General features: G+C 37.8%; 1 protein-coding gene across 1 annotated transcript in view; it reads right to left on the reverse strand.

Moving 5' to 3' along the window:
• Positions 1 to 7,026: 7,026 nt before the first annotated feature.
• The window catches only part of MELK (maternal embryonic leucine zipper kinase), a 71,511-nt gene continuing 53,508 nt past the window's right edge, over positions 7,027 to 25,029 (reverse strand). The window contains exons 14-18 of the mRNA XM_069576160.1: positions 19,157 to 19,388; positions 15,860 to 15,956; positions 13,566 to 13,734; positions 10,284 to 10,387; positions 7,027 to 7,542 (exon numbers count right to left, since the gene is read on the reverse strand). Of these exons, the coding sequence (XP_069432261.1) occupies positions 7,365 to 7,542; positions 10,284 to 10,387; positions 13,566 to 13,734; positions 15,860 to 15,956; positions 19,157 to 19,388 (780 nt within the window). The 3' untranslated portion in view covers positions 7,027 to 7,364. The remainder of the gene's footprint in view (positions 7,543 to 10,283; positions 10,388 to 13,565; positions 13,735 to 15,859; positions 15,957 to 19,156; positions 19,389 to 25,029) is intronic.

The raw sequence follows: 25,029 nt of genomic DNA on the forward strand, positions 1-25,029 counted from the left end.
ATTCATATGTTGAAACCTAATCCCCAATGCGATGCTATGTGGGGGGTGGGACCTTTAGAAGCTGATTATGTCATGAGGATGGGGCCCTTGTGAATGGAGTTAGTGCCTTTACAAAAGACCCCAGAGAATTCACTCTCTCCTTCCTTCATGTGAGGTCACAATGGGAAGACATTCGTCTCTGAACCAGGAAGCAAGCATCCACCAGCACCTTAATCCAGAACTGTGAAAAATAAATGTTTAAGCCAGCCAGTCTATGGTTCATGGCTACAGCAGCCTGAATAGATTACAACAAATATTTACTCACTGTGCTGAAAGTTCGATAGATTTTGACAAATGCATATTATGTACCCACCAGTAGCTTTACCACCCTAAAAACTCCCTGTGCTTCGCCTATTCAACACTCCTTCCCATCACATTGATCTTTTTAATGTCTCCAGTTTAGCCTTTTCCAGAACAACTGCAACCACACGTAGTCTCTTCATATTGATTTCTTTCACATAGCAATCTATGTTTAATGTTCTTCCATGTCTTTTCATGACTTGATAGTCATTTCTTTTTATTGCTGAATAATTTTCCACTGTATGGGTGTACCACAGTTTGTTTATCCAGTCAAATATTGAAGGATATTTTTGTGGTTTCCAATTTGGGGAAATTATGAATAAAGCTATTATAAACATTCACATGCAAATCTTTTTGAGAACATAAGTTTTCAAGTCAATTGGGTAAAGACTTAAGAGCACAATTACTGGGTTATATAATGAGATTGTTTAGCTTTGTAAGAAACTATCAAAACATCTTCCTGAGTGGATGTACCATTTTGCATTTTTACCAGCAATGAATAAGAGTTACTGCTGCTCCACATCTTTGTCAATATTTGATATTATCAGTTTCTGGATTTCAGCCATGCCAATAGTATCTCACTTTAATTAGAAATTCTCCAGCGATAAATGATGTTAAGCACCTTATCATGTATTTGCCATTTATCTTTGATGAAGCATCTATTCAGATATTTCATTCATTTTTTAAATTGTGTTATTTTCTTACGGTTGACTTATAAGAATTCTTTTATTTTTATTCTTTTATTTTTTCAGCTTCAGCATCATTCCCTCCAAAGAAATCCCAGGGTTGATCTCCTTGCAATCCAAGGGACTCTCAAGAGTCTTCTCCAACACCACAGTTCAAAAGCATCAATTCTTCGGCGCTCAGCCTTCTTCACAGTCCCTCTCTCACATCCATACATGACTACTGGAAAAACCATAGCCTTGACTAGACGGACCTTAGTCGGCAAAGTAATGTCCCTGCTTTTGAATATGCTATCTAGGTTGGTCATAACTTTTCTTCCAAGGAGTAAGCGTCTTTTAACTTCATGGCTGCAGTCACTATCTGCAGTGATTTTGGAGCCCCCCAAAATAAAGTCTGACAGTGTTTCCACTGTTTCCCCATCTATTTCCCATGAAGTGAGATAGTTAGATATTAATAGCATCCCCGGCTCAATGGACATGAACTGGAACAAACTCCGGGAGACGGTGGAGGACAGAGGAGCCTGGCACACTATAGTCCATGGGGTCGCAGAGAGACGGACACGACAGAACTGAACAACAACAAAACAAATCCAAGGTCATATTTAATCCTGTATTTTTAAAGCATTTTTATCATTTTAGCTTTCACATTTAAGTCACTGATACACTTTATTTCTTATATGGTGTGAGGTAGGATCCAACTTCATCTTTACATGCGAGTATCAAGTTATCTGAGCACTGTTTGTCAAAAATGCTGTCCTTTCCTCATCAAATTGTCTTGACTTCGTCAAAAATCAGTTGACCATTGTGATAGGCAGAAGAATGCCCTCCAGTCAAAGACATTGCAATCTAATTTCTAGAATATATGAAGATGATATATTACATGTCAAAGGAGAATAAAGCTTTCAGATAAAGTTGCCAAACAGCTGGCCCTATAATAGGAAAATAATCCTGCATTGTCTGGGTAGGCCCAATGTAATCATCTTTGTTTGAAGACGGAGGATGATGGCCATGAACTGAGAATTGCAAGCAGCCGCTAGAAACTGGAAAAGGAAAGGAAGTGGATTCTACTTTTAAGAAAGGCTTTTAAATATACAATTCTACAAGCCTGTATTACACAATAGTCATAATTATAAAAATAAACTCTTTAAAAATACATGAAATCACTGTGGAATCCAGAAGCTGAAAGTCATTCAATTCTTATTCCCTTAGTAGACTGCATTCTCCTTACTCGGGAAGACTTTGCACTCGTTACTTTTACTAAAGAGAATCACGTAACACACTCAACTGTAATACACTTACTACACTGTAATGAAGTCTGAAATAGTGTTTTCCTATGTCTTAACCATTTTGTGTAAAACTGCTGCTATAAGAAAGCAATATTTTAATACATAGCCTATATAATATATGCTTTTATTATATATATGTTATATATATATTTATAATATAATCATGCTTTCCTACATGGTACAATTTCAGGAGAGAGGTATTACCTCTATACTTTGGAGCCTATCATGCCTGGTTCAAATCCAACGCACTTTTAAGCTTTATACAACCTGAAAAGAGTTACTAATTTGCCTTTCTAAGCCTCAGTGTTCCCCTCTGTGAAAAGGGATACCACCTCCCTTGCAGAGTGAGTGTAAAGCTAAACGAGTTAATGTGTGTAATACATGTTACAATGATTTGAAAACACTGATCTAAATCAGGGGTCAGCAAACTTTTTCTGTAAATACTTTATGATAGTAAATACTTTCTGTTTTCTTGGCCATACATCATAAAAACCAATCAACCTGCCACTGAGAAACAAAAATAGACAATATGAGCTATTTTATATTGGCCATGCTCCCATAAAACTTTGCCAAAAAAGACTGCAGGGTAGCCCACAGCCTGTTTGCTGACCCCTGGTACAAATCATCCAGCATAGCATCTGGCACACAGTGGGCACTCAATACCTGACAGCTCTATCATCTTCACTTTGTTTCTCCCTATCAGTCAACAATCTTTTATTGCTCTTGAGATTCAGTCACCATTCTAACTTCCTAACTTCCAAAATATTCAAAGCTACCTATAATGATGCTGCAAAAGCTTCTGGGGGTCTCTCTCTGCTACCAACATCCAAACAACTGACTGATTTTCTTCCATGATGTTACTGGACCACAGATGCTAAGGTAGACAGGAACTTCAAGACTATTGGTTCAGCTCATACTTAAATCCCTTCTATGACCCATCTCACAAATAGCTGTCCAACATGTCTGAATACTTCCAATGAAAGGGCAATAGTCTAAGTGTTTTTCTCTTGTCTGGTAGCTTGGAGTTTTTCTGAAAGCTCTTGACTGTGAGTTTAAGTTCAATATGGTTCAGGGACTTCCCTGGTGGTCCAGCAGTGAAGACTCTACACTTCCACTGCACAGAGAATGGGTTCAATCTTTGGTCCAGGAACTAAGATCCCACATGCCATGCAGTGTGGCCAAAAAAAGGAGTTCAATACCGTTAAACTTGATAAGCATATATTGAGTCCCTACTATATTCCAGAGACTACCACATGCTGGAGACACAAAGATGAATAAGATATAACCTCTACCTCCAACTCTTCACTGGACTTTCTTTGCCTGTTATTCTCACTAAAACAAGACACATATTCTCTCCCCTTGTGAGTCCTCCAGTTTTCAAACTCCCAATTCCTTCAACAATCCTTTACAAATTCCCTCATTCTCCTTTACACTGCCTTCCTCTGGACATAAAATCACACAGGCCCTACAAAGAAGCCCAGCTATGGCTGGACGATGGAGAATAAAGCCAACTTACAACTACATAGATTTAGTTTCGTGTCAACAATCTAAACCATATTTGCCTCTTGAGAACTAACCCAGCCTTATTTACTTAACTATACCTATATCCCTTTAATTCTCCAAATGGCTCTACAGAATTAGAGCTAAGTGACAGATTTTTAGATGATATGGCAACTATTAACATTTTTTCTTAAAGAAAAGGAAGATTTTAGCCTAAATAGCAAACAGGGAACCTATTTTAACTTGATCTAGTCTGACGGGTAGCAGAACTAATAACAGCATTTCTAGACTGAATTGATCCCCCAAAAAAGATTTTAAATTTTTAAAAAATTTCAAAGGTAAACATACTAAAAATTCCAATTTAAGGATTGTAATTGTTAGACCAGATGTTTAAAAAAAGAAAATATAAAATATTATTTCTTATATTAAGGTTAAGCAGTGTTTTTAAAATGTGTTTATGTGCTGGATCCTAAAGCAAAATGTGCTTCTTACTATGGTTCATGGTCAGAAGTTTTTGAGAATCACTGTTCTAGACCATGCCATCTGCTATAGAAACAGAAGAGTAATCCTTCTCTTATGTCTTATAAAAATATATAAATTGGGCTTTAGAAAATTAAAACTTCTGTTCTTCAAAAGACACCATCAAGAAGCACAAAGACAACCTATACAAAAATTAAAAAATTACAAATCATGTATTTGAAAAGGGACTTCTATCTAGAACTACAGAATTCTGACAACAGTAAAAACAGCCCAATTAAAAATGGGCAAAGGATCTAAATAGATATTTCTCAAAAAAAAAAGATGTATAACTGGCCAACAGGCACATGAAAAAAATGCTCAATATCACTAGTCATTAGGGAAAAGCAAACGAAAACCACAGTGAGATACCACTTCATATTACTTTGCAGGCTAAAATAAAAAAGACAATAAGAAAGGCTAGAATATAAATGTGAAAAAATTAGAGCCCTCATACATTGCTGGTGGGATCATAAAATGATTAGCAATTTGTCAGTTTCACAAAACGCTAGATGACTCAGCAATTCCAATCCTAGGTATACACACAAGAGAACTGAACACCTATGTCCACACAAAAACTTGTACACAAATATCCAGAGCAGCATTATTTATAATAGTTATGAAGCAGAAACAACCAAAATATCCATCAACTGATAAAGGGGTAAATATAATGTGATATATCCATACAATGGAATATTTTTCAGCAGTAAAACAGAAAGAAGTCCTAAAATATGCTACAACATGATGAATCTTAAAAATACTATGCTAAGCTGAAGGAAGCTAGACCCCAAAGCCCACATATAAGATTTCATTTATATCAAATATCCATAGTAGTCAAGTCCATAGAGGCAGAAAGTGGATTAGTGGTTGCCAGCGGCTGTGGGGGTTGGGGGAGGGGTTCAGGAATTGGGAGTTACCACTACTGGTTACGAGGGTTCTCTTTCAGGTGGTGAAAACGTTCTAAAATTAGATTATGGTGATGGTTGCACAAACAGGAATATGCTAAGAACCACTGAACTGTACATTTTATTTATTTTTATTTTTTTTTAGTTTTTTATTTTTTAAATTTTAAAATCTTTAATTCTTACATGCGTTCCCAAACATGAACCCCCCTCCCACTTCCCTCCCCATAACATCTCTCTGGGTCATCTCTCTGAACTGTACATTTTAAAGGAGTAATTTTATAGGATGTGAATTGTATTTCAGTAAAGCTCCTATAAAAAAATTTTAAACTCCTTGACAGCACTCCTTTATCAAAACAGTTTAGCGGAGGCTTCAGGTTCCTTCAAGTTTTTATCACTTATTTCCAGCTGAACTTTTGAATGCTCATCTCCTGCTATCCTCCCTATAGCACCTTCCACCTGTACCTTGAACACACAAGCCATTTTATCATTCCATGCCTTTATACATACTATTCATACTGCCAAGAATGTCATACTGTTTTCTCTTTCTATTGAACTCATGTACGTTTCAAGACCAAATACAGTTTCCTTCAAGAAGTCAACCCTTATTCCTCCAGACAAAGTTGATCATGCCCTCTATACTATAAGTACTGGTAGATTTAAGTACTGGTTGATTTACGTGCATCTGCCCTTTTAATTGGAGAAGGCCATGGCACCCCACTCCAGTACTCTTGCCTGGAAAATCCCATGGACGGGGGAGCCTGGTTGGCTGCACTCCATGGGGTCGCGAAGAGTCAGACACGACTGAGCGACTTCACTTTCAGTTTTCACTTTCATGCATTGGAGAAGGAAATGGAAACCCAATCCAATGTTCTTGACTGGAGAATCCCAGGGAATGGGGAGCCTGGTGGGCTGTCATCTATGGGGTCGCACAGAGTCGGACACAACTGAAACGACTTAGCAGCAGCAGCCCTTTTAATGGGCTTCCCAGGTGGCCCTAGTGGTAAAGAACCCACCTGCCAACGCAGGGACGTAAGAGATGGGGGTTCAATCCCTGGGTCAGAAAGATCCCCTGGAGCAGGGAAGGGCAACCCACTCTAGTATTCTTGCCTAGAGAATTCCACGGACAGAGAAACCTGCAGAGCTATAGCCCATAGGGTCACAAAGAGATGGAGATGACTGAAGTGACTTACACATACACAACCTGCTAATAGACTGAACTTGAGTTTATTAGACAGTTTGATATTCAGTCCTAGAACCTAATGCTTAAAGCACTTAGCAAATGTTTACTGAACAAATGAATGATAAAACATTTCCTCACTATTGACTAGAAACTGCTATTTTTTTCTCCAACTAGTTTTAACTTGTAAATCCATACAAATATAACTTTAGTGTTGACCTTTAGAGACCAGTAAACTGGAATAAAAAGACAAATTTGAGGCCAACCTTGAGACTTATGGAAAATTACTATAAAGTAACATTTCATGGGGGTTCATAGTTCAGATACTTATCATTGTTGACTGAACACACTTACTGAAGTCAACACTCTTTTATTCAACATATTAAATGTGTTGTTTAACTCTGGTAACCACAGCTGTGACTTAGTTAACGATCTCAATAAATCCTACTTAAATCAGAGACAGGAAAAAATTATGCAAATGAATTCTTATCTGTTTTTCTGCCCAAGGCATATTTGATAACAGATAAAACATACTCCAAATAGTCTCTACTTAATAGTCAAGAAGCCATTTGAGGTTTTATTTGGATCAAAATCAAATACAAAGAAGAGGAGAAGCCTGCTATGTTCACAAATGATTTTATTTCAGAAAGAAATTACACATTAAAAAGAAGATATAGTTAAGAGCTTACATTCATGTATGGAAGTGACTCTAAGAAAGTAAACAGTTATTAAATATATAAAGCACATGATTTAAAAAGATAGTAATAGATAATAACAGATGGGCTTGCCTTAGGTTCACCCACAAAATAGTGTCTTTTGTCTAAAAACAAAGATATTGGTCTTTGAGACAGCTCTTTAGACATGAGTTTGTACTTCCAGTGGACTTGAAAAAATCAAACCAATCACACCAGGCTCCACATAGGCTGTATTATCAAGTAGGATGGAAAATGTCCATCAATTAAACCTTGCAGCTAGATAGGATGTCTTCCACTAATCTCTTGTAAACCCAGGCATCACCCTTAAGCCGCTGCCTCCTGATACCCACCACATCAGGTTTTTGAAGCTGGCACACTTCTAGTTCAAACTGCATTGTCACTTTGCCAAAATCTGACTGTGTTTGACACTTCAGTGTATAGCTGTGAAAAACAAGATAAGAAGCCAGTTAGTAGGAGAATCATGAATATTCTGTATAATACAAGAGATTTCTAAGCCTCTAGGAGGCCAGTGGGGAAAATGAACCATGATTTCATATTAAGCAAGGTAGTACTGTTTACAGTTTCCAGATGACCTAGCTATGCATTAGTGATGGAGTATGACTAGTGTTTTCCCAAAAGCTGAAACAGAATCTTAAAAAAAAAAAAAAAAAAGCTGAAAAGGCTTTATCAGAATTCTCCCTTGCTCCAAAGAAAAGTGCTTTATTCATAGCTATACAAGCCATTCATGCTTAAGAAATCTTTTGGCATCCTTTATGCGGCTCTTTCAATGGTGTAACCTGTGAACATCAGGCCATTTCCACAATGTTCACAACAAAAGAAAGCAGAAGGAAGATGAAGAATATTTTATTTTGTGCAGTTCATCAGAACTTCTGTCTTTCATACAAATTAAGCTGAAGCCACCAACCTGTTAGTAAGAAACACGTTTTTGAGGTTTTTCTAATAGTGAATGTGAAAGTTGTTCAGTTGTGTCCAACTCTTTGCAACCCCATGGACTATATAGTCTGTGGAATTCTCCAGGAGTGGGTAGCCCTTCCCTTCTTCAGTGGGTGGGTAGCCCTTCCCTTCTCCAATGGGTGGACCTTCTCAACCCAGGGATAGAACCCAGGTCTCCCACTTTGCAGGCAGGTTTTTTACCAGCTGAGCCATAAGGGAAGCCCTATTTTCTAACAGTAATAAGAGGTTATGATCATTATAACACTTTAGGGCAGAGTTATAAAATATATTGCTCTTTTTCTCACTTGTGTCCTTTGGGGCTTGATCTATTAAAAATAAGCAGTCGATACCAGAAATGCCATAAGGTATACCCTGTAGTTAAGGTTCCTGATGGGAAGATGAACCACAGAGCAATGTAGTCACATCAAAGATAAAATGTGATTCTTCTTCATTGGAAAAAGATAGTAATGGAATAAAACAGAGATTAGTGACACCACACCACTGAAAATTTCGTTATTCTGCTTTGTCACAAAGAAAGTAAAAACAGGTAAGATAAAAAGAAAAATAAGGGATCAAGGCAGACCTTTGGGTGGATCAGGAAGTTCAAGGAACAGATTATTGGTTAATAGCCAGTTAGTGATCTGACAGATTATATACTAAAGGAAAAATAACTGAAAGCTTTCTCATATAGATTCGTTCATGAGAGGTTCTGCAACTGTGAATAAACCCCAAGCATGAAGAGCAAGTCAGGGTTAGATGTGTTCTAATGACATCTGAAGAAGAAAGCAAGGATTCACATAAGGAGTGCTTGCCAACACTTAGAGATAGTGAAAAGTAAAATTACCACTGCAAAAGATTCTTTCTTAAAATCTCTCTATTGACTGTTCCATTTAAATATTTTTGTTAATTTATTAGTGGCTCTTCTTTGTCATTGTTCAGTCACTAAGTCATGTCTAACTCTTTGTGATCTCATGGACTACAGCACACCAGGCTTCCCTGTCCATCACTATCTCCCAGAGTTTGCTAAAATTCATGGCCATTGAGTCAGTGATGCTATCCAACCATCTCATCATCTGTTGCCCCCTTCTCCTTTTGCCTTCAATCTTTCCCAGCATTGGAGCCTTTTCCAATAGGTCAGCTCTTTGCATCAGGTAGCCGAAGTATTGGAGCTTCAGCACCAGTTCTTCCAATGAATATTCAAGGTTGATTTTCTTTAGGATTGACTGGTTTGATCTCCTTGCAGTCCAAGGGACTCTCAAGAGTCTTCTCTAGCACCACAATTTGAATGCATCAATTCTCTGGCACCCAGCCTTCTTTATGGTCCAACTCACATCTGTACATGACTACTGGAAAAACCATAGCTCTGTTGGCAAACTGATATCTCTGCTTTTTAATACACTGTCTAGGTTTATCATAGCTTTCCTTCCAAGGAGCAAGAGTCTTTTAATTTCATGGCTGCTGTCATGTCCGCAGTGATTCTGAGCTCAAGAAAATAAAACCTGTCACTGTTTCCATTTTTTTTTCCCCTTCTATTTGCCATGAAGTGATGGGGACTGGATGCCATGATTTTAGTACTTTGAATGCTGAGTTTTAAGTCAGTTTTTTCATTCTTCTAGTTTAGTGCTTTCATTCTTCTGTTAGTGCTTTAATAATGAAATTTTAGAGAGACATAACTAAGTGGAAATGCTTAGAAATATGAACATGTTAAGTAACCAGAAGAGTTCTGGCTGTCCAAACCATGAGATCATGACCCAGGAGGTTTTGATGGCAGTTCACTCAACAGTGGGAAAGAGAAAAAGTGACATACTTTCTAAAGTACTGAAAACCAATCCTATCACATAGACATCATAAAGAGGAGTATATATATATATATATCCTTGATTTGTTGGAGGTATCTCATAAATTTAGATTACAATTTAGAAATATTATTGTTAAGCAGAACATTAAAGAAAAATAGAAGCAGCAAAAGAAAACTGGAAGAAATTCAGATTTTTCTATTTTGAAAAGTCTAACTTTGAAAGCGGTGACAATATGGTCACTTAAAAAACTTCTAAAGCCCATATAAAACAAGAGAGAATAAATTATAAACACAGACATTATCATAAAAGCTTTTTTGGAAAAAATGAGATGGAAGAAATACATATTTTTAATAAGGGGAGAGGGGACTCAACCTATATTTTCTCAAAGTTCAAAAGACATCAAGTAATAGATACAAATATGCTTCTTACCCCTTCTGTACAAAGTCAACGTGCTTCTTTGGAAGAACAGACATTATTTCATTCAAGAGTTGATCTGGATTCACTAATCTGGTTGTAGTCACATTATAGTGAGGCTTAAAAAAGAAAAAGGAGGGGTGAGAAGTAAATCCTTACATCAACACAAAGACCATCCTATCTGATTTAGAGATCCCCAACTCCTCAATATAGTACCATTTCAAGTGGAAATATTTCAAGACAAACAGAATTTACAATCAACTCTTAGCAAGTTGGACTGAGATGGTACTGGGAGAGCCTAGAGAAATCATGTTTATTCGTAATAACCTCCATAACATCAATTTTTATACTTGCATCTTCCTCTCCTACCAGGTTTTTAAATAAGTAAATAAATATTGAATAATGTCTATTTCGCTGAGCTCTACCTATTTCCCCCTTCCTACACTGTGATAAAGATTCCTGCAGTGTAAACTGTGAGAAAACAAATGCCCTAGGGAATTTCATTTGTATATAGTTGGATGTGTTTCCTTAATTCTTTCTTGATTACTTGAGGAATTTTATAAAATCTCAGGACCTGACTCTATGACAATTCTATGAAGGAATGAATATAACAGGTTTTTCTCATTCACTCACAGCATATTTCTCAGAAATAATTTCATTCCTAATTAGTAACTGTCTATCCATGCATCCAGCAACTATTTATTGAAGGCTTACTAGGTGCCAAGTACTGTTTTAATAGGTCCCAGAGACAGACAAGAATCTCTGCCTTCCTAGTACTACCTTTATTGTCAAACAAAATTATACCTTCTATGTCTTTAAGATTTCAGTACTTTTTATAAATAACAAAATGCTGAGGTTGGAAAAGACCCCACTACCTTACTTTTCAAATGAAGAACCTATGACCCAAAGAAGAAATATAAGTTTCTTAAGATGGGGTTTCCCAAAATGTGATTTAAAAAAATTATAACTGGACTTATAACTCTAAGTGGCACACGTATACTTTTTCTGGGTCACACTGCATAGCATTCGAGATCTTAGTTCCCTGACAAGAGTTCAAGACTGTACCCCGTGCAGCAGAAGTACGGAGTCTGAACCACTAGACCACCAGGGAAGTCCCCAGATAAACATTTTTATGTATTTCTTCCAATCTGATTTAGAAAAATATTATTAGCAAAAACTAATAATATATATGATTTCCTTTTAAATAAATACAAGCTCTTAAAAAGTCATCTTGATTGTGGTGGTTTTGCAAGTGCATTCTGCATGCCAAAGTATATGAATTGTACATTTTTAATATATGCAGATTATTGCATGTCAATTATACCTCTAAATCTACTTTAATTCTGCATCACATAATGCTCACTTTGGCAGCACATATACTAAAATGCATCATATAAAGAAAGTATCAGAAAAATAACAGTGTAGATTATACACTGATATGCCGATATAAAGGTGACTGTCAAATGACTGGAGTTCAGGAACCTCAGTTTCAGGTTATAAGAGGAACAAGAGGCACAGCTATGACAAGCTCCTCTGTCTCTTGGCTTCCAACTCAGGACTTTTTCACCAAATCAACTTGGTCTTTTCAAGATAATAACAAACTGCACACTTTCAAATCACAATTCAAGTTATTCCTTTTGTAAAATAAAGAAGTGATCTTATTTTATCTATTTAAAATTCAGATTTTTAAAGACTCCTTCCTAAAAAAAAAATAAATAAAAAATAAAGACTCCTTCCTAAAAAAGGGCTTAACTACATACGGTTTGTTATCTCAAAAAACTAAGGTGTTCTTCGTACCATCTTTTATCTTTTTTTTGCCCCATCTCACAGCTTGTGGGATCTTAGTTCCCCAAGGGATCAATCCTATGTTCCCTGCAGCGGCACCACTGGACCACCAGGAAAATCCCTTTGTACCATCCTTTTAATTTTCTATAAGTTTATAATTTTTAACAACCAGGTGGAAAAATAAGGCTAATCTCCGAAAGCAAGTCCTTCAGTTCTGAAAAACTTTAAACATTAGAAAGGGTTAAAGATCCAAAGTTAGATAAAGTTTCAGATGTTCAGATGTGCTAATTAGAACTGTGGTTCTGCTACACTGGGGTTAAAATGCTCAACATTGACAAAAATAATGATACTTGACACTGGAACACCTTATATCAATAAAGCATTTCATATGCAATGTAGCATTTCATACAGTCTTATTTACATATCCCAACTCTGTGAAGCTGCCAGAGACATTCTCTCCAGTTTTTACAAATAAAGACATTGAGAAAGTCAGAGATAAAATGACTTAGCCAAGCTACACTGTATGAAGCTGAGGCTATAACCCAGGTTTCTCATTCCCATCTTGTCATTTTTCTCCTACATTCTGGAAGCACTGGAAAATACCTAGAAAGCCAATATCACAGCAGCTCCTACTGAAAAATGCATTCAAGTTCCAAACAATTTACATAGGTGAACATTTCAAGGATGTTATCCATTAGTATTTGATAACTGCTTAGCATCTCAATAATGTATATAATTGGACAAGTTTCCTTAATCTTCTTTATTTACTGTTCTCATAGAAATGACATGTGATTTTCATAATCCCAGTGTCAGGGTCTGAAATACCTCACAACTGTCTCCAACTAGAGAAATCTCAGAATAAAAGGATAAAATATGCCTAATAAACAGTCATATGAAACATAAAACTCCAGGGAATTACGTAAGTTCTACCAGGTAACAGATACTAATGGAGAAGTCCTATCTTCTCTCACTTTAAGGCAGAACATAAATGAGATCTCAACATTCTCCCCTGAAGCGCCCAGCCTCCCTTCTGGGCCTGTTGCTATTCTTCTCACACACACCACACTTAAAGTTCAAATTAACTTCCCCTGCATTCAAATATTTTGTGAGGGCCTACAAATGCACCCATGTGTCAGGGACTCTTCTGTGTACCAGAAATAGGACAGCTGAGCACAAGTTCCCACCCTTAAGACAGTTCCTCATACACGCCCCATGCTTCCTCGTCTCCATGTTGCCTCTGAGATTAATCCCCCTACCTGGACCTGAATATTTAAATTTTAGTTATTTGTCCACCCAAAAGACCAACTGTATGTAATCTACCTCTGCATTAAGCCCACTGCATAGTAACATATATACTTTAGGTGCTCAAAAAATAGGTACATATTAGCTAAACAGATGAATAAGTAAATTAAAAATACTAATCAATTCACGCATTCAGTACTTTGGAAAAAAAAATAGTACAATTAGCAGTCAGCTTCTAAAATCCATATTAAAGAATTCCAGTCCACCTACCTTTAGTCTTCTTGGCCCATCTTTGACAGAGCCTTTCCTTTTGCTCCTGGTAAGCACTGTGATAACCTTATCCAACCCCTTCTCGAGGCTCCCAAACACTTTGGTTCCTTTTCTTTTTGGAGTTTCCTCTACATGTACTTGGTTGAGATTGAGTTCTACTGAGCGACACCTACGGGGAAAAAAACCAAAAACCTCATGAGTAGGAGCTGCACTTCCACCTGTTGGCCCCTCACAGAGGTGCTTTTGTCATGCCTGATAGGTGCCAGGTATGCCCAGGCCAGGCCATCTTATTCTTCTTCAGGGAGCACGAAAGCCATCTCCCACCCAGATGCAGCCATCACCTGTTCCCCGAGCCAAATGCCAAAATTATTTTTCCCTCTACCTTTTTTTTTTTAATGTCAAATCTGTAGAAGAGTTGAGCAAAATACATAACAACCACCCACATATCCTTCTAGATTAATATTATATTAATATTTTGTCACATTTGCTTTCTTTATGTATCAGTTCAGTTCAGTTCAGCTGCTCAGTCGTGTCCAACTCTTTGCGACCCCATGAATCGCAGCACACCAGGCCTCCCTGTCCATCACCATCTCTCGGAGTTCACTCAGACTCACGTCCATCGAGTCAGTGATGCCATCCAGCCATCTCATCCTCTGTCGTCCCCTTCTCCTCCTGCCCCCAATCCCTCCCAGCATCAGAGTCTTTTCCAATGAGTCAACTCTTTGCATGAGGTGGCCAAAGTACTGGAGTTTCAGCTTTAGCATCATTCCTTCCAAAGAACACCCAGGGCTGATCTCCTTTAGAATGGACTGGTTGGATCTCCTTGCAGTCCAAGGGACTCTCAAGAGTCTTCTCCAACACCACAGTTCAAAAGCATCAGTTCTTCGGCGCTCAGCTTTCTTCACAGTCCAACTCTCACATCCATACATGACCACTGGAAAAACCATAGCCTTGACTAGACGGACCTTAGTTGGCAAAGCAATGTCTCTGCTTTTGAATATGCTATCTAGGTTGGTCATAACTTCTCTTCCAAGGAGTAAGCATCTTTTAATTTCATGGCTGCAGTCACCATCTGCAGTGATTTTGGAGCCCAAAAAGATAAAGTCTGACACTGTTTTCACTGTTTCCCCATCTATTTGCCATGAAGTGATGGGACCGGATGCCATGATCTTCGTTTTCTGAATGTTGAGCTTTAAGCCAACTTTTTCACTCTCCTCTTTCACTTTCATCAAGAGGCTTTTTAGTTCCTCTTCACTTTCTGCCATAAGGGTGGTGTCATCTACATATCTGAGGTTATTGATATTCCTCCCGGAAATCTTGATTCCAGCTTGTGCTTCCTCCAGCCCAGCGTTTCTCATGATGTACTCTGCATATAAGTTAAATAAGCAGGGTGACAATATACAGCCTTGATGTACTCCTTTTCCTATTTGGAACCAGTCTTTATGTATGTATAATAAATATATTAAAAATAAGTCATCAAAGTAACCCATCTGAAGATATCACAACCCTTTATTCTAAAACACTTCAGTACACATCAATGTGTCAATATTTCCTACATAACCACAATCTCATTATATCAGGAAAGTGAGTAATAATGCCATGCGTGCACGCTCAATCGTGTCTGACTCTTTGCTTCCGTTAGTAGACATCTATACTCCACTGGCAGAAGTGCAGGGAAAGATGGGCCTCAGCACAGGAACCCCTGCCCCAGCCTCCCAGCCGGCTGTATTTTTTTTACTTTATTTATTTATTTTTGGCTGTGCTGGGTCTGCACTGTGACACGGGCTTTTCTCTGGTTGTGGCGAGCAGGGGCTACTCTCCAGCTGCAGTGTACGATCTTCTCATTGAGGTGGCTTCTCTTGTTGGGGAGCACAGGCTCCAGGGCACACAGGCTTCAGTAGGTCCAGTTCCCAGGATTTAGAGCACAAGCTCAATAGTTGTGGTTCACAGGCTTAGCTGCTTTGCAACATGTGGGATCACCCCAGATCAGGGATCAAATCCATGTTCCCTGCACTGGCAGGGGGATGCTTTACCACTGAGTCACCAAAGAAGCGCCTGCTGTATTTTAAGTTAAGGTGTCAATCCTACTGCTGATGAGTCTCACAACTGCCCCCTGAGGAAGGCAGTGTCAACATCCTCAGTAATGACCACAGACTATGTTTATACAGACATTCCTACAGTCCCTGACAGAATTCACATGCTGGTTTACCTTAATTGGGTTTATCATATATGAAAAAAGGAAATCTGATTACTTATACTGAAGAGCAAACGAGTCTTAAAAACTGAACACTTACCGCCTCTCAGGGCTAATGACTCCTGTTATTAACTTCTCTGTTCCTGTTGAATTTACTGGCGTTTTAATTGGGGTTTCTTTCAGGAGCTGGTTTCCAGCTATTAGAAAAACAACAAATACAAACCATATGTAGTTTACATGCTATGGTTTCAAAATTTTTATCAATAATGCATGTATCACCTCATTCATTGGCTCAGAAAATATTGTAATCACTTGCCCAGTGATGTCAATACGCTAATTCTTTAAAGAAATGTTTCCATGTGATTTATAATAGAAACAAAATCATTTTGCTTCACAAGTATGACTCTGCTTTTTCTTCACTATAAAACTGAAGCCATGCTTATGATTTTGTTATAAATATCACATGAAAAATCTAAATAGAATATATAAATAACACTTCATGATTACTGATTCTCCTTTCTATAAATAAAAGTCAATCTGTATTTATACCTTTAATTGATATATTACTGAGAGGTATTAATTCATAGCCCTTTCAACTCCTGTCAGGTAAAGAGAACAGTCCCCTGTGAAAGCTGACAAGTTATTAAAGAGGTTGCAAGCTTTAGTTATTTTTATACTCCATATTCCAGAATTTGGGGTTTTATTCTAGCAGTGTATTTGTAACTGAAATAGTTTGCGACAAATCTGCATTAGCAATCTGGTTACTGTTAATTAGCTAACTTTTTGTTCATAAAAGTTGTATACTGCTTAGAAATATAAGATACCAAGGTTGTAAGAGATCAGGGGTTTTGTTTTATTTATGACTATATAGCATTACTCTCACTGGTTCCCCAAGAACAAGAAAATAAGATTAATCAACAATACCTATGAAAACAGTATTCATCTTTGAGTACTGAGGGTTTCTACTACCATACACAGTTACCCTTCAACAAACTCTCATTAAATGGATTAGACAGGATTCAGAAAAATAAAACTAATACTTAGGTCAAAAAATGACTCAGAGGGACTGCCCTTTTGATCCAGTTGCTAAGACTCCATGCTTCCAATGCAGGTGGCTCAGGTTTGATCCCTGGTCAGGGAATTAGATCCCACATGCTGCAATGAGGACCCAGAGCAGCAAAATAGTAATCAAAAATAAATATTTAAAAAATGACTCAGAGCAAAAGTAAAATGCAAAGTGCTGATGGAGGTTATCCGTTGGGGCTTTGGCCACTGCTTCTCTTGGCAGCCCTTACGTTTAAAGAAAAATGGCCAAAAATAGCTTCTAACCAATGTAATCTCTCACAGAGACAAGATAGGTAAATTAATGATACTTTAAGATTATAAATTCTAAACTACCTATATTTTCAAAACTTTCAGAATTACATAAATTTTTTATTGAAAGTCAATAATAGAAGGGACTATTTTTTTAAAATAATTTTTTTTTTAAAAGCCCTGAATGGGTTACGATGAGTTAAAGGTCCATTCTAGTTCCCTACCCAACCTCACAACTCACAAAGGCCCTTGTAGGTATATTACGAGAAATAAGAGAAGAGAAAGAGATACAATGCAACAGCAGCGATTACTATGTGCAAATATTATCTCATTAACACTCATAAATAACCACAGGCTTTCACACATCACACCAAACCAGCCTCATGATTTTAGGGAAAGTGTTGATTCAACTGGATAATGCTATCAACAGAACTTCCAGCAAATATTCTCACCAAGTGTTTCATAATATCTTTATGTACAAGAAGTAGACTCTAGAACTGGCTATCAGTTAGTCAGTTAGCAAACTGGAAACACAATGGCAGGATGTGGGCAGCCATTCACAAGACAATGTTTCCCAGTGTAGGTTCCTTAAGATTTTAACGTAACACACAAGTAGATCACAATTGCTGGAAAGAAAACTAATAAAGTTTAGGTGTCATTTCTTTAAAGTGACAAAGACTAGATCACAGTAAATAAAATCCCTTCAGGCTGTCTCTAATTTATTCATTTCTTCATTCAACAGAAATGGCCCCCATTATATACCAGGCACTAGGTTTTCCCCAGGTGGCACTAGGGGTAAAGAACCTACGTGCCAATGCAGAGACATGAAAGACACAGGTTTGATCCCTGGGTCAGGAAGATCCCCTGGAGGAGGGCATGGCAACCCACTCCAGTATTCTTGCCTGGAGAATTCCACAGACAGAGGAGCCTGGAGGGCTACAGACCAGGGGGTCGCAAAGAGTCAGGCAGACTGAAGCAACTTGGCATGCATGCAGGCACCTAGTAGGTACAAGATACCAAGTATGGCTCCAGCTAGGTACTATGCCATGTCACAGTAAAGCAAGACAGAGGCTACTCTCACGACACTGTCTCACCCTGGTGAGACCTCGTACTAGAAAACTGGATTCAGTTCTAGACACTATGTTTTAAACGGAGTGACAAAGTAGAATGTGCCCAGATAAGATCAGCTATGAAAACACTGAGATGTCACCAAGGAAACAGCTTGAATAATTGGTGATGATTAAAATGAAGAGGAAATCAAGGTAAACGAGACAGCTGTAATATGGACACAGCTCTAGGTATCCAGAAGGGCATCAGTAGTAGAACAGGCAGAACAGGATCAGACACCAGAACTGGAGCTCCGGACGAGCAAGAAAGGCTCAGCAAAGACTTGAATGGAGTCATTCCATGCAGGGGCAGAGGGGCAAGCAAGGTCTCAGCCGACATGTACAACCTTGGGCAGATCCCTTCACTCATCTGAGTCTCAGCTTCCTCCGTTGTAAAAAGGGTACTAAATTGTTTCAGTCATGTCTGACTCTGTGCGACCCCACAGACGGCAGCCTACCAGGCTCCCCCATCCCTGGGATTCTCCAGGTAAGAACACTGGAGTGGGTTGCCACTTCCTTCTCCAATGCATGAAAGGGAAAAGTGAAAGTGAAGATGCTCAGTAGTGTCCAACTCTCAGCGACCCCATGGACTGGAGCCCACCAGGCTCCTCCATCTATGGGATTTTCCAGGCAAGAGTGCTGGAGTGGGTTGCCCTTGCCTTCTCCGTGTGAAAAGGGTAGGGGGATTAAATCAGCTATAACTTGCCTTTCACCTTTGATATTCTATGATGCTATGATTCAACTCTATAAATGTGGGAAAGAGAAAAACTTAATAACATTTGAGAAAAACCTGAAGTTGATTAATATGCTTTCATTCTAGCTAATGCAAATAACATATGCTTAAAAAACAGCCTGGCTTCTCCTATAATTCCTGAGGGCAATGCTAGCCATTTCTGATCTGCTATATGTTTATTTAGCATGGTAAGAAGAAGGAATTTCGAGATATTTTGCTTCTGTTTAATCTAAACAGCAAATACCTTTTGAGGGTGTACTGTAATGATTTGGTGTAGTGAGTATTTCTCTTTTATACTGGTTCTTATTAACTGGAGTCTTTGGCTCAGGAAATACAAAGCACTCTTCATTCTTTACAGCAGACTTAGGAGTATATACATTTTCTTTGTTCTTTAATTTATTGGCAGATGCCCTGCATAATACTGGAGTTAATGATGTAGATTCCAGGCCATTTGATTCTGTCCAATGCTTGGCAAACTGGAAAAAAAAAAGTTACTGGATAAAGCACACTGAAGAAGAAAAGTCAATTTCTTTACAACATGCCTTAATCATTTGCAAATTACCTTGCACCGTTTTTATTAAAATGAAACACTATCAAGAGGATATTATTGGTGATACCAGGAAATTTGAAAATGTATATTCAGTTCTCTTTAGTTAGTACATGTAGATCACTTTAGGCTGTTCTATTGACAGGTAATTTTCAACATGTTTCAAGCTGTATTTAATCAAACACACCCAGATTCTAGGCAATTGAGGATGGCCACAAATAAATCCCTAAGAATTGCCTCCCATATCTAAACTGCCAGTTTGCTTCTAATATGTACCAAGAAATAAAAGTTTAGTCAATGACCAGCATAGAAAAACTGTTCAAATGTTCTAACAGAAATGTTGCATAGAAAATATGTCTTAATCCTTTTAAATTTATGGTTGAGCTTGCAGAAAAGATAGGAAAATCCTCAGAGGTCAAATAAAAAACAGGAGCATGAATGTAGAAATGTGATCAAGTCTGAAACTGTCTGCTGCCCTAAGGGCATCTACCCACTCTCTCGCATAATCTACTGCAGGAGATGAGACCTATGCAAGGTGCTAAGTTAGAGCCAAAGCTTCCAGGTAAAGCCAGGAGGGGCCAAAACAAAAATGAAAGGGTGAATAAATTTAAACCTGCCCTGTAAAGGAGTCGGCAAAAACACCTGTCTATCCTGGTTATGGCTCTGGTTATGTTCCTTTAACAATTGCTAAGTAACCACAGGACAGTCTTCAGACAGGTTTGGAGCTCAAATTCATATCCCAGAAATTTCAGCCTTAGAATTTGATTTAAAATAGTTCTAGTCCTAAATGGTTGTATTCCAGGAACATGACAAAAGGAAACACAATTCCTATCTGAAAGAAGAGCTTCAATCCAGCACAACCCAAGACCTCAACTCTTAATCCAATCCTCAAAGCATTCCCAAAGAGTTCCAAGAAAAATGAGCCTATTAAAAAAAAATCACAAATGATACAAACACCATGAGCAAAAGTCAGGAGAAAAAATAAACAAAAGAAACAGACCCAAAAAGATGTAAGATATTAAAATTATCAAGTACAGAACATAAATATGTTCATATGTTCGAAATAATAAAAAATTTTAAACATGAAAAGAAAAATGTTTTAACAATTTCAATTTTAGCAATTTTGAAAAAGAATAAAAATCCCTAGAAATAATGCAATGATAAAAATGAAAAATTCAATGGACATGTCAAATAGCAGATAGATAGAAATGAAAAAAGAACATGAATGTGAAATAAATCTGAAACGATCCAGAATACAGCTTAGAGAGAAAGATATGGGATATATGAAAGAGAGTTTAAAATAAATGGAAGACGAAGCTCTATGGTCTGCTGCTGCTAAGTCACTTCAGTTGTGTCCGACTCTGTGCGACTCCTTAGACGGCAGCCCACCAGGCTCCTCCGTCCCCGGGATTCTCCAGGCAAGAATACTGGAGTGGGTTGCCATTTCCTTCTATGGTCTAATATATATCTATTATATGTTCCAGAAATAGATAATAGAGGCAATGAAAAAGCAGTACTCAAGATATTTTCTAAAATTAATTAAAGGTACAAATCCTCAAATACAGGAAACATAATGAATCGCAAACAAAAAGAAATCCATATCTATATTTGCCAAGTTGTACAACTCTAGAAGACACTACTCACCCAGACAGTACACCTAACAGTGAGACTGCAGAACACCAAAAGCAAAGAGAAAATCCTAAAAAGAGCCAGGGGAAAAAGACTAACTAGAAAGCAACCTGACTGACACTGATTCAGTAGTCGCTCAGTCGTGTCCAACTCTTTGTAACCCCATGGACTGCAGTATGCCAGGCCTCCCTGTCCCTCACCAACTCCCAGAGTTTACTCAAACTCATGTGATGCCATGTGATGGCATGCCAGTCGGTGATGCCATCCAACCACCTCATCCTCTGTATTCCCCTTCTCCTCCCACTTTCAATCTTTCCCAGCATTCAGGGTCTTTTCCAATGAGTCAGTTCACATCAGGTGACCAAAGTATTGGAGTTTCAGTTTCAGCATCAGTCCTTCCAATGAATATTCAGGACTGATTTCCTTTACGATGGACTGGTTGGATCTCCTTGCAGTCCAAGGGACTCTCAAGAGTCTTCTCCAACACCACAGTTTAAAAGCATCAAGTCTTCAGCACTCAGCTTTCTTTATAGTCCAATTCTCACATCCAGACATGACTACTGGAAAATCATAGCTTTGACTAGACAGACCTTTGTTGGCAAAGTAATGTCTCTGCTTTTTAATACGCTATCTAGGTTGGTCATAGCTTTTCTTGCAAGGAGCAAGCATCTTTTAATTTCATGGCTGCAGTCACCATCTGCAGTGATTTTGGAGCCCCCCAAAATAGTCTGTCACTGTTTCCACTGTTTCCCCATCTATCTGCCATGAAGTGATGGGACCAGATGTCATGATCTCAGTTTTCTGAATGTTGTAATGAGGAGTTATAAGCCAACTTTTTCACTCTCCTCTTTCACTTTCATCAAGAGGCTCTTTAGTTCTTCACTTTCTGCCATAAGGGTGGTATCGTCTGCCTATCTGAGGTTACTGATATTTCTCCTGGCAATCTTGATTCCAGCTTGTGCTTCTTCCAGTCCAGCATTTCTCATTATGTACTCTGCATGTAAGTTAAATAAGCAGGGTGACAATATACAGCCTTGACATACTCCTTTCCCTATTTGAACCAGTCTGTTGTTCCATGTCCAGTTCTAACTGTTGCTTCTTGACCTGCATACAGATTTCTCAGAGGCAGGTCAGATGGTCTGGTATTCCCATCTCTTGAAGAATTTTCCAGTTTGTTGTGATCCACATAGTCAAAAGCTTTGGCATAGTCAATAAAGCAGAAGTTTTTCTGGAACTCTCTTGCTTTTTCTATGATCCATCGGATGTTAGCAATTTGATCTCTGGTTCCTCTGCCTTTTCTAAATCCAGCTTGAACATCTGGAAGTTCATGGTTCTCCAAGCCTGGCTTGGAGAATTTTGAGCATTACTTTGCTAGCATGTGAGATGAGTGCAATTGTGCAGTAGTTTGAGTATTCTTTGTCATTGCTCTTCTTTGGGATTGGAATGAAACTGACCTTTTCCAGTTCTGTGGCTACTGCTGAGTTTTCCAAATTCGCTGGCAAATTGCTGACACTGATTACTCAATGGTAACCACAGAAGCAAGAAGACAGTGGAGGAGAAGGAAATAGCAACCCACTCCAATATTCCTGCATGGGAAATCCCATGGACAGAGGAGCCTGGTGGGAGACAGTTCACGGGGTTGGACATGACTTAGCAACTAAACAATTCTGTATTAATTAAAAAAAAAAAACTGTCTCTAGGAGAATGGGGTTGGGGGGGGAATAATATGGGAGAGTGGAATAATATGTTCAAAATGAAGAATATAAAATAACTGATAAACTAGAAATCAATATAGAGAAACTACATTCCAAAAATGAAAGTGAAAAAAGACAATTTTAGCTGATTTAGAAAGAGTGTTTGCCATCAATTGTGACTTCCACTAAAGGAAATTTTAAAGCATACACTTCAGGAAGAAAAAAAATAATTTTAGAATGAAGGATTTGAGAGATAAGAAGGGTAAGTAAATGAAGGGAAATGTGAGTCAATCAAAACAAATATCAATAGCATTACATTCTAAAAATGTAATTTATGAAGTTGAAAATGTATAGAACCAAAAAAAATTGTACCACAGTTATGCAAAATTAACTACTGGAGGAAAATGAGTGAAAGGTCCATGGGACCATAGTATCCAGTGATTTTATGCCAAAACATTTTAAAACTTAAATGAAATGGACACTTCTAGAAAAACAAAATTCACCAAACTGACAGGAAGAAATTGAAATAATGTGTAGTCCTATAAACACAAAAGAAAACTGAATCGGTAGTTGACTAGCTTCTCACAGAAAAATTCCCGGCCCAGACAGTTACATAAGCTCCATCATACACTCAAGGAAAATATAATTAATAGCTCTTAAATACCATTTCAGGGAAAAAAAAAAGACTATGTTCCAAATCATTTTAAAAGACAAACTATAATCTTAATATCAATCAGATACAATTAATATAAGATGGGATGGGATGTAAGAACAGGGGAAGAAAGACTTTCACTCTTTATTCAAAATAGTTCCATAATGTTTGAATTTTTTTACAAGATGAATATACCCATGTATTACTTATACATAACAAAACTAAAATTTTCAAAAGAAAAAAAAAGTCATTTAAGAAAGAATTGGCCAATCTCACTTAAGAACATAGAAGCAAAAATTCTAAATGAAAATTATTAGTAAACTAAACCCAGCAACATGTAAAAAAGATAGAAATACATCATGACAAACTGGGCTTATCCAAAGGATGCAAAACTGTTCTAAAATAAAATCTATTAATATAACATGCTACATTAACAAACGGAAAGAACAAAGCCAGATGATTATCTCAACAGATGAATTCTGTCTAAGCCTTTTTTCTGCAACTGACATTCTTAATTTTTAAGCAAACCAGGATAGATGAGAAAATTTTCTTAGTCTGAAAAATATGGGGTGGGAGGCACAGAGAAGAGAGAGGGAAAAGGGGGATGAGAAGGAAAAGGGGGATAACAGGAAAAGGGAAAGAAGAACAGAGAAAGGGAGGGTGAAGGGGAATGAAAAAGAAAAAACAAGCACCATATTTAATGGTAAAATATTAGAAGCATCATTCTACAGTTGGGAAGAACACAGAATGTCTGCTATATTGTTAGGACTACTAAGTACAGTAATAAAATGACACTAAAGGCATGAGAGTCCCTTGGAGTGCAAGGAGATCCAACCAGTCCATTCTGAAGGAGATCAGCCCTGGGTGTTCTCTGCAAGGAATGATGCTGAGGCTGAAACTCCAGTACTTTGGCCACCTCATGCGAAGAGTTGACTCACTAGAAAAGACTCTGATGCTGGGAGGGATTGGGGGCAGGTGGAGAAGGGGACAACAGAGGATGAGATGGCTAAATGGCATCACTGACTCGATGGACATGAGTCTGAGTGAACTCCGGGAGTTAGTGATGGACAGGGAGGCCTGGCGTGCTGCGACTCATGGGGTCGCAAAGAGTCGGACACGACTGAGTGACTGAACTGAACTGAAAGGCATGAGAATTGGAAATAAAGTGACAAAACTATCATTCACAGCTGATTTTTCATAATATGTGAGAGAATATATAAAGTATAAGAATTTAAGAGTTTATGAAAGCTGTTGAATTTAAGATCAATACACAAAAATCAATTTATCTATACACCAGTATTAGACAGAAAATGTGACTTTAAAAAGCCTAACATTCCCAATAGCAATAAAAAATAAAAGTACTCAGGAATAAATCTAGTAAAAGATATATAAGATCTTTTGGGAGAAATTTATAAAATTTTATCGAAAGCACTTCACTAAAATCTAATAAAAAGCAAGGTATACTATGTCTACAGATGAGGGGTTTCAGAGTACAGACCTCAATTTTTTCCCAAATTGAATCTTAGAACCAATGTAATTTCAATTTTTAAGTGTATGTAAAGTTATAAATTTATCAAAATGACTCTAATATGTAC

This window comes from Ovis canadensis, chromosome 2, assembly GCF_042477335.2.
Source record: "Ovis canadensis isolate MfBH-ARS-UI-01 breed Bighorn chromosome 2, ARS-UI_OviCan_v2, whole genome shotgun sequence".
NCBI lineage: Eukaryota > Metazoa > Chordata > Mammalia > Artiodactyla > Bovidae > Ovis > Ovis canadensis.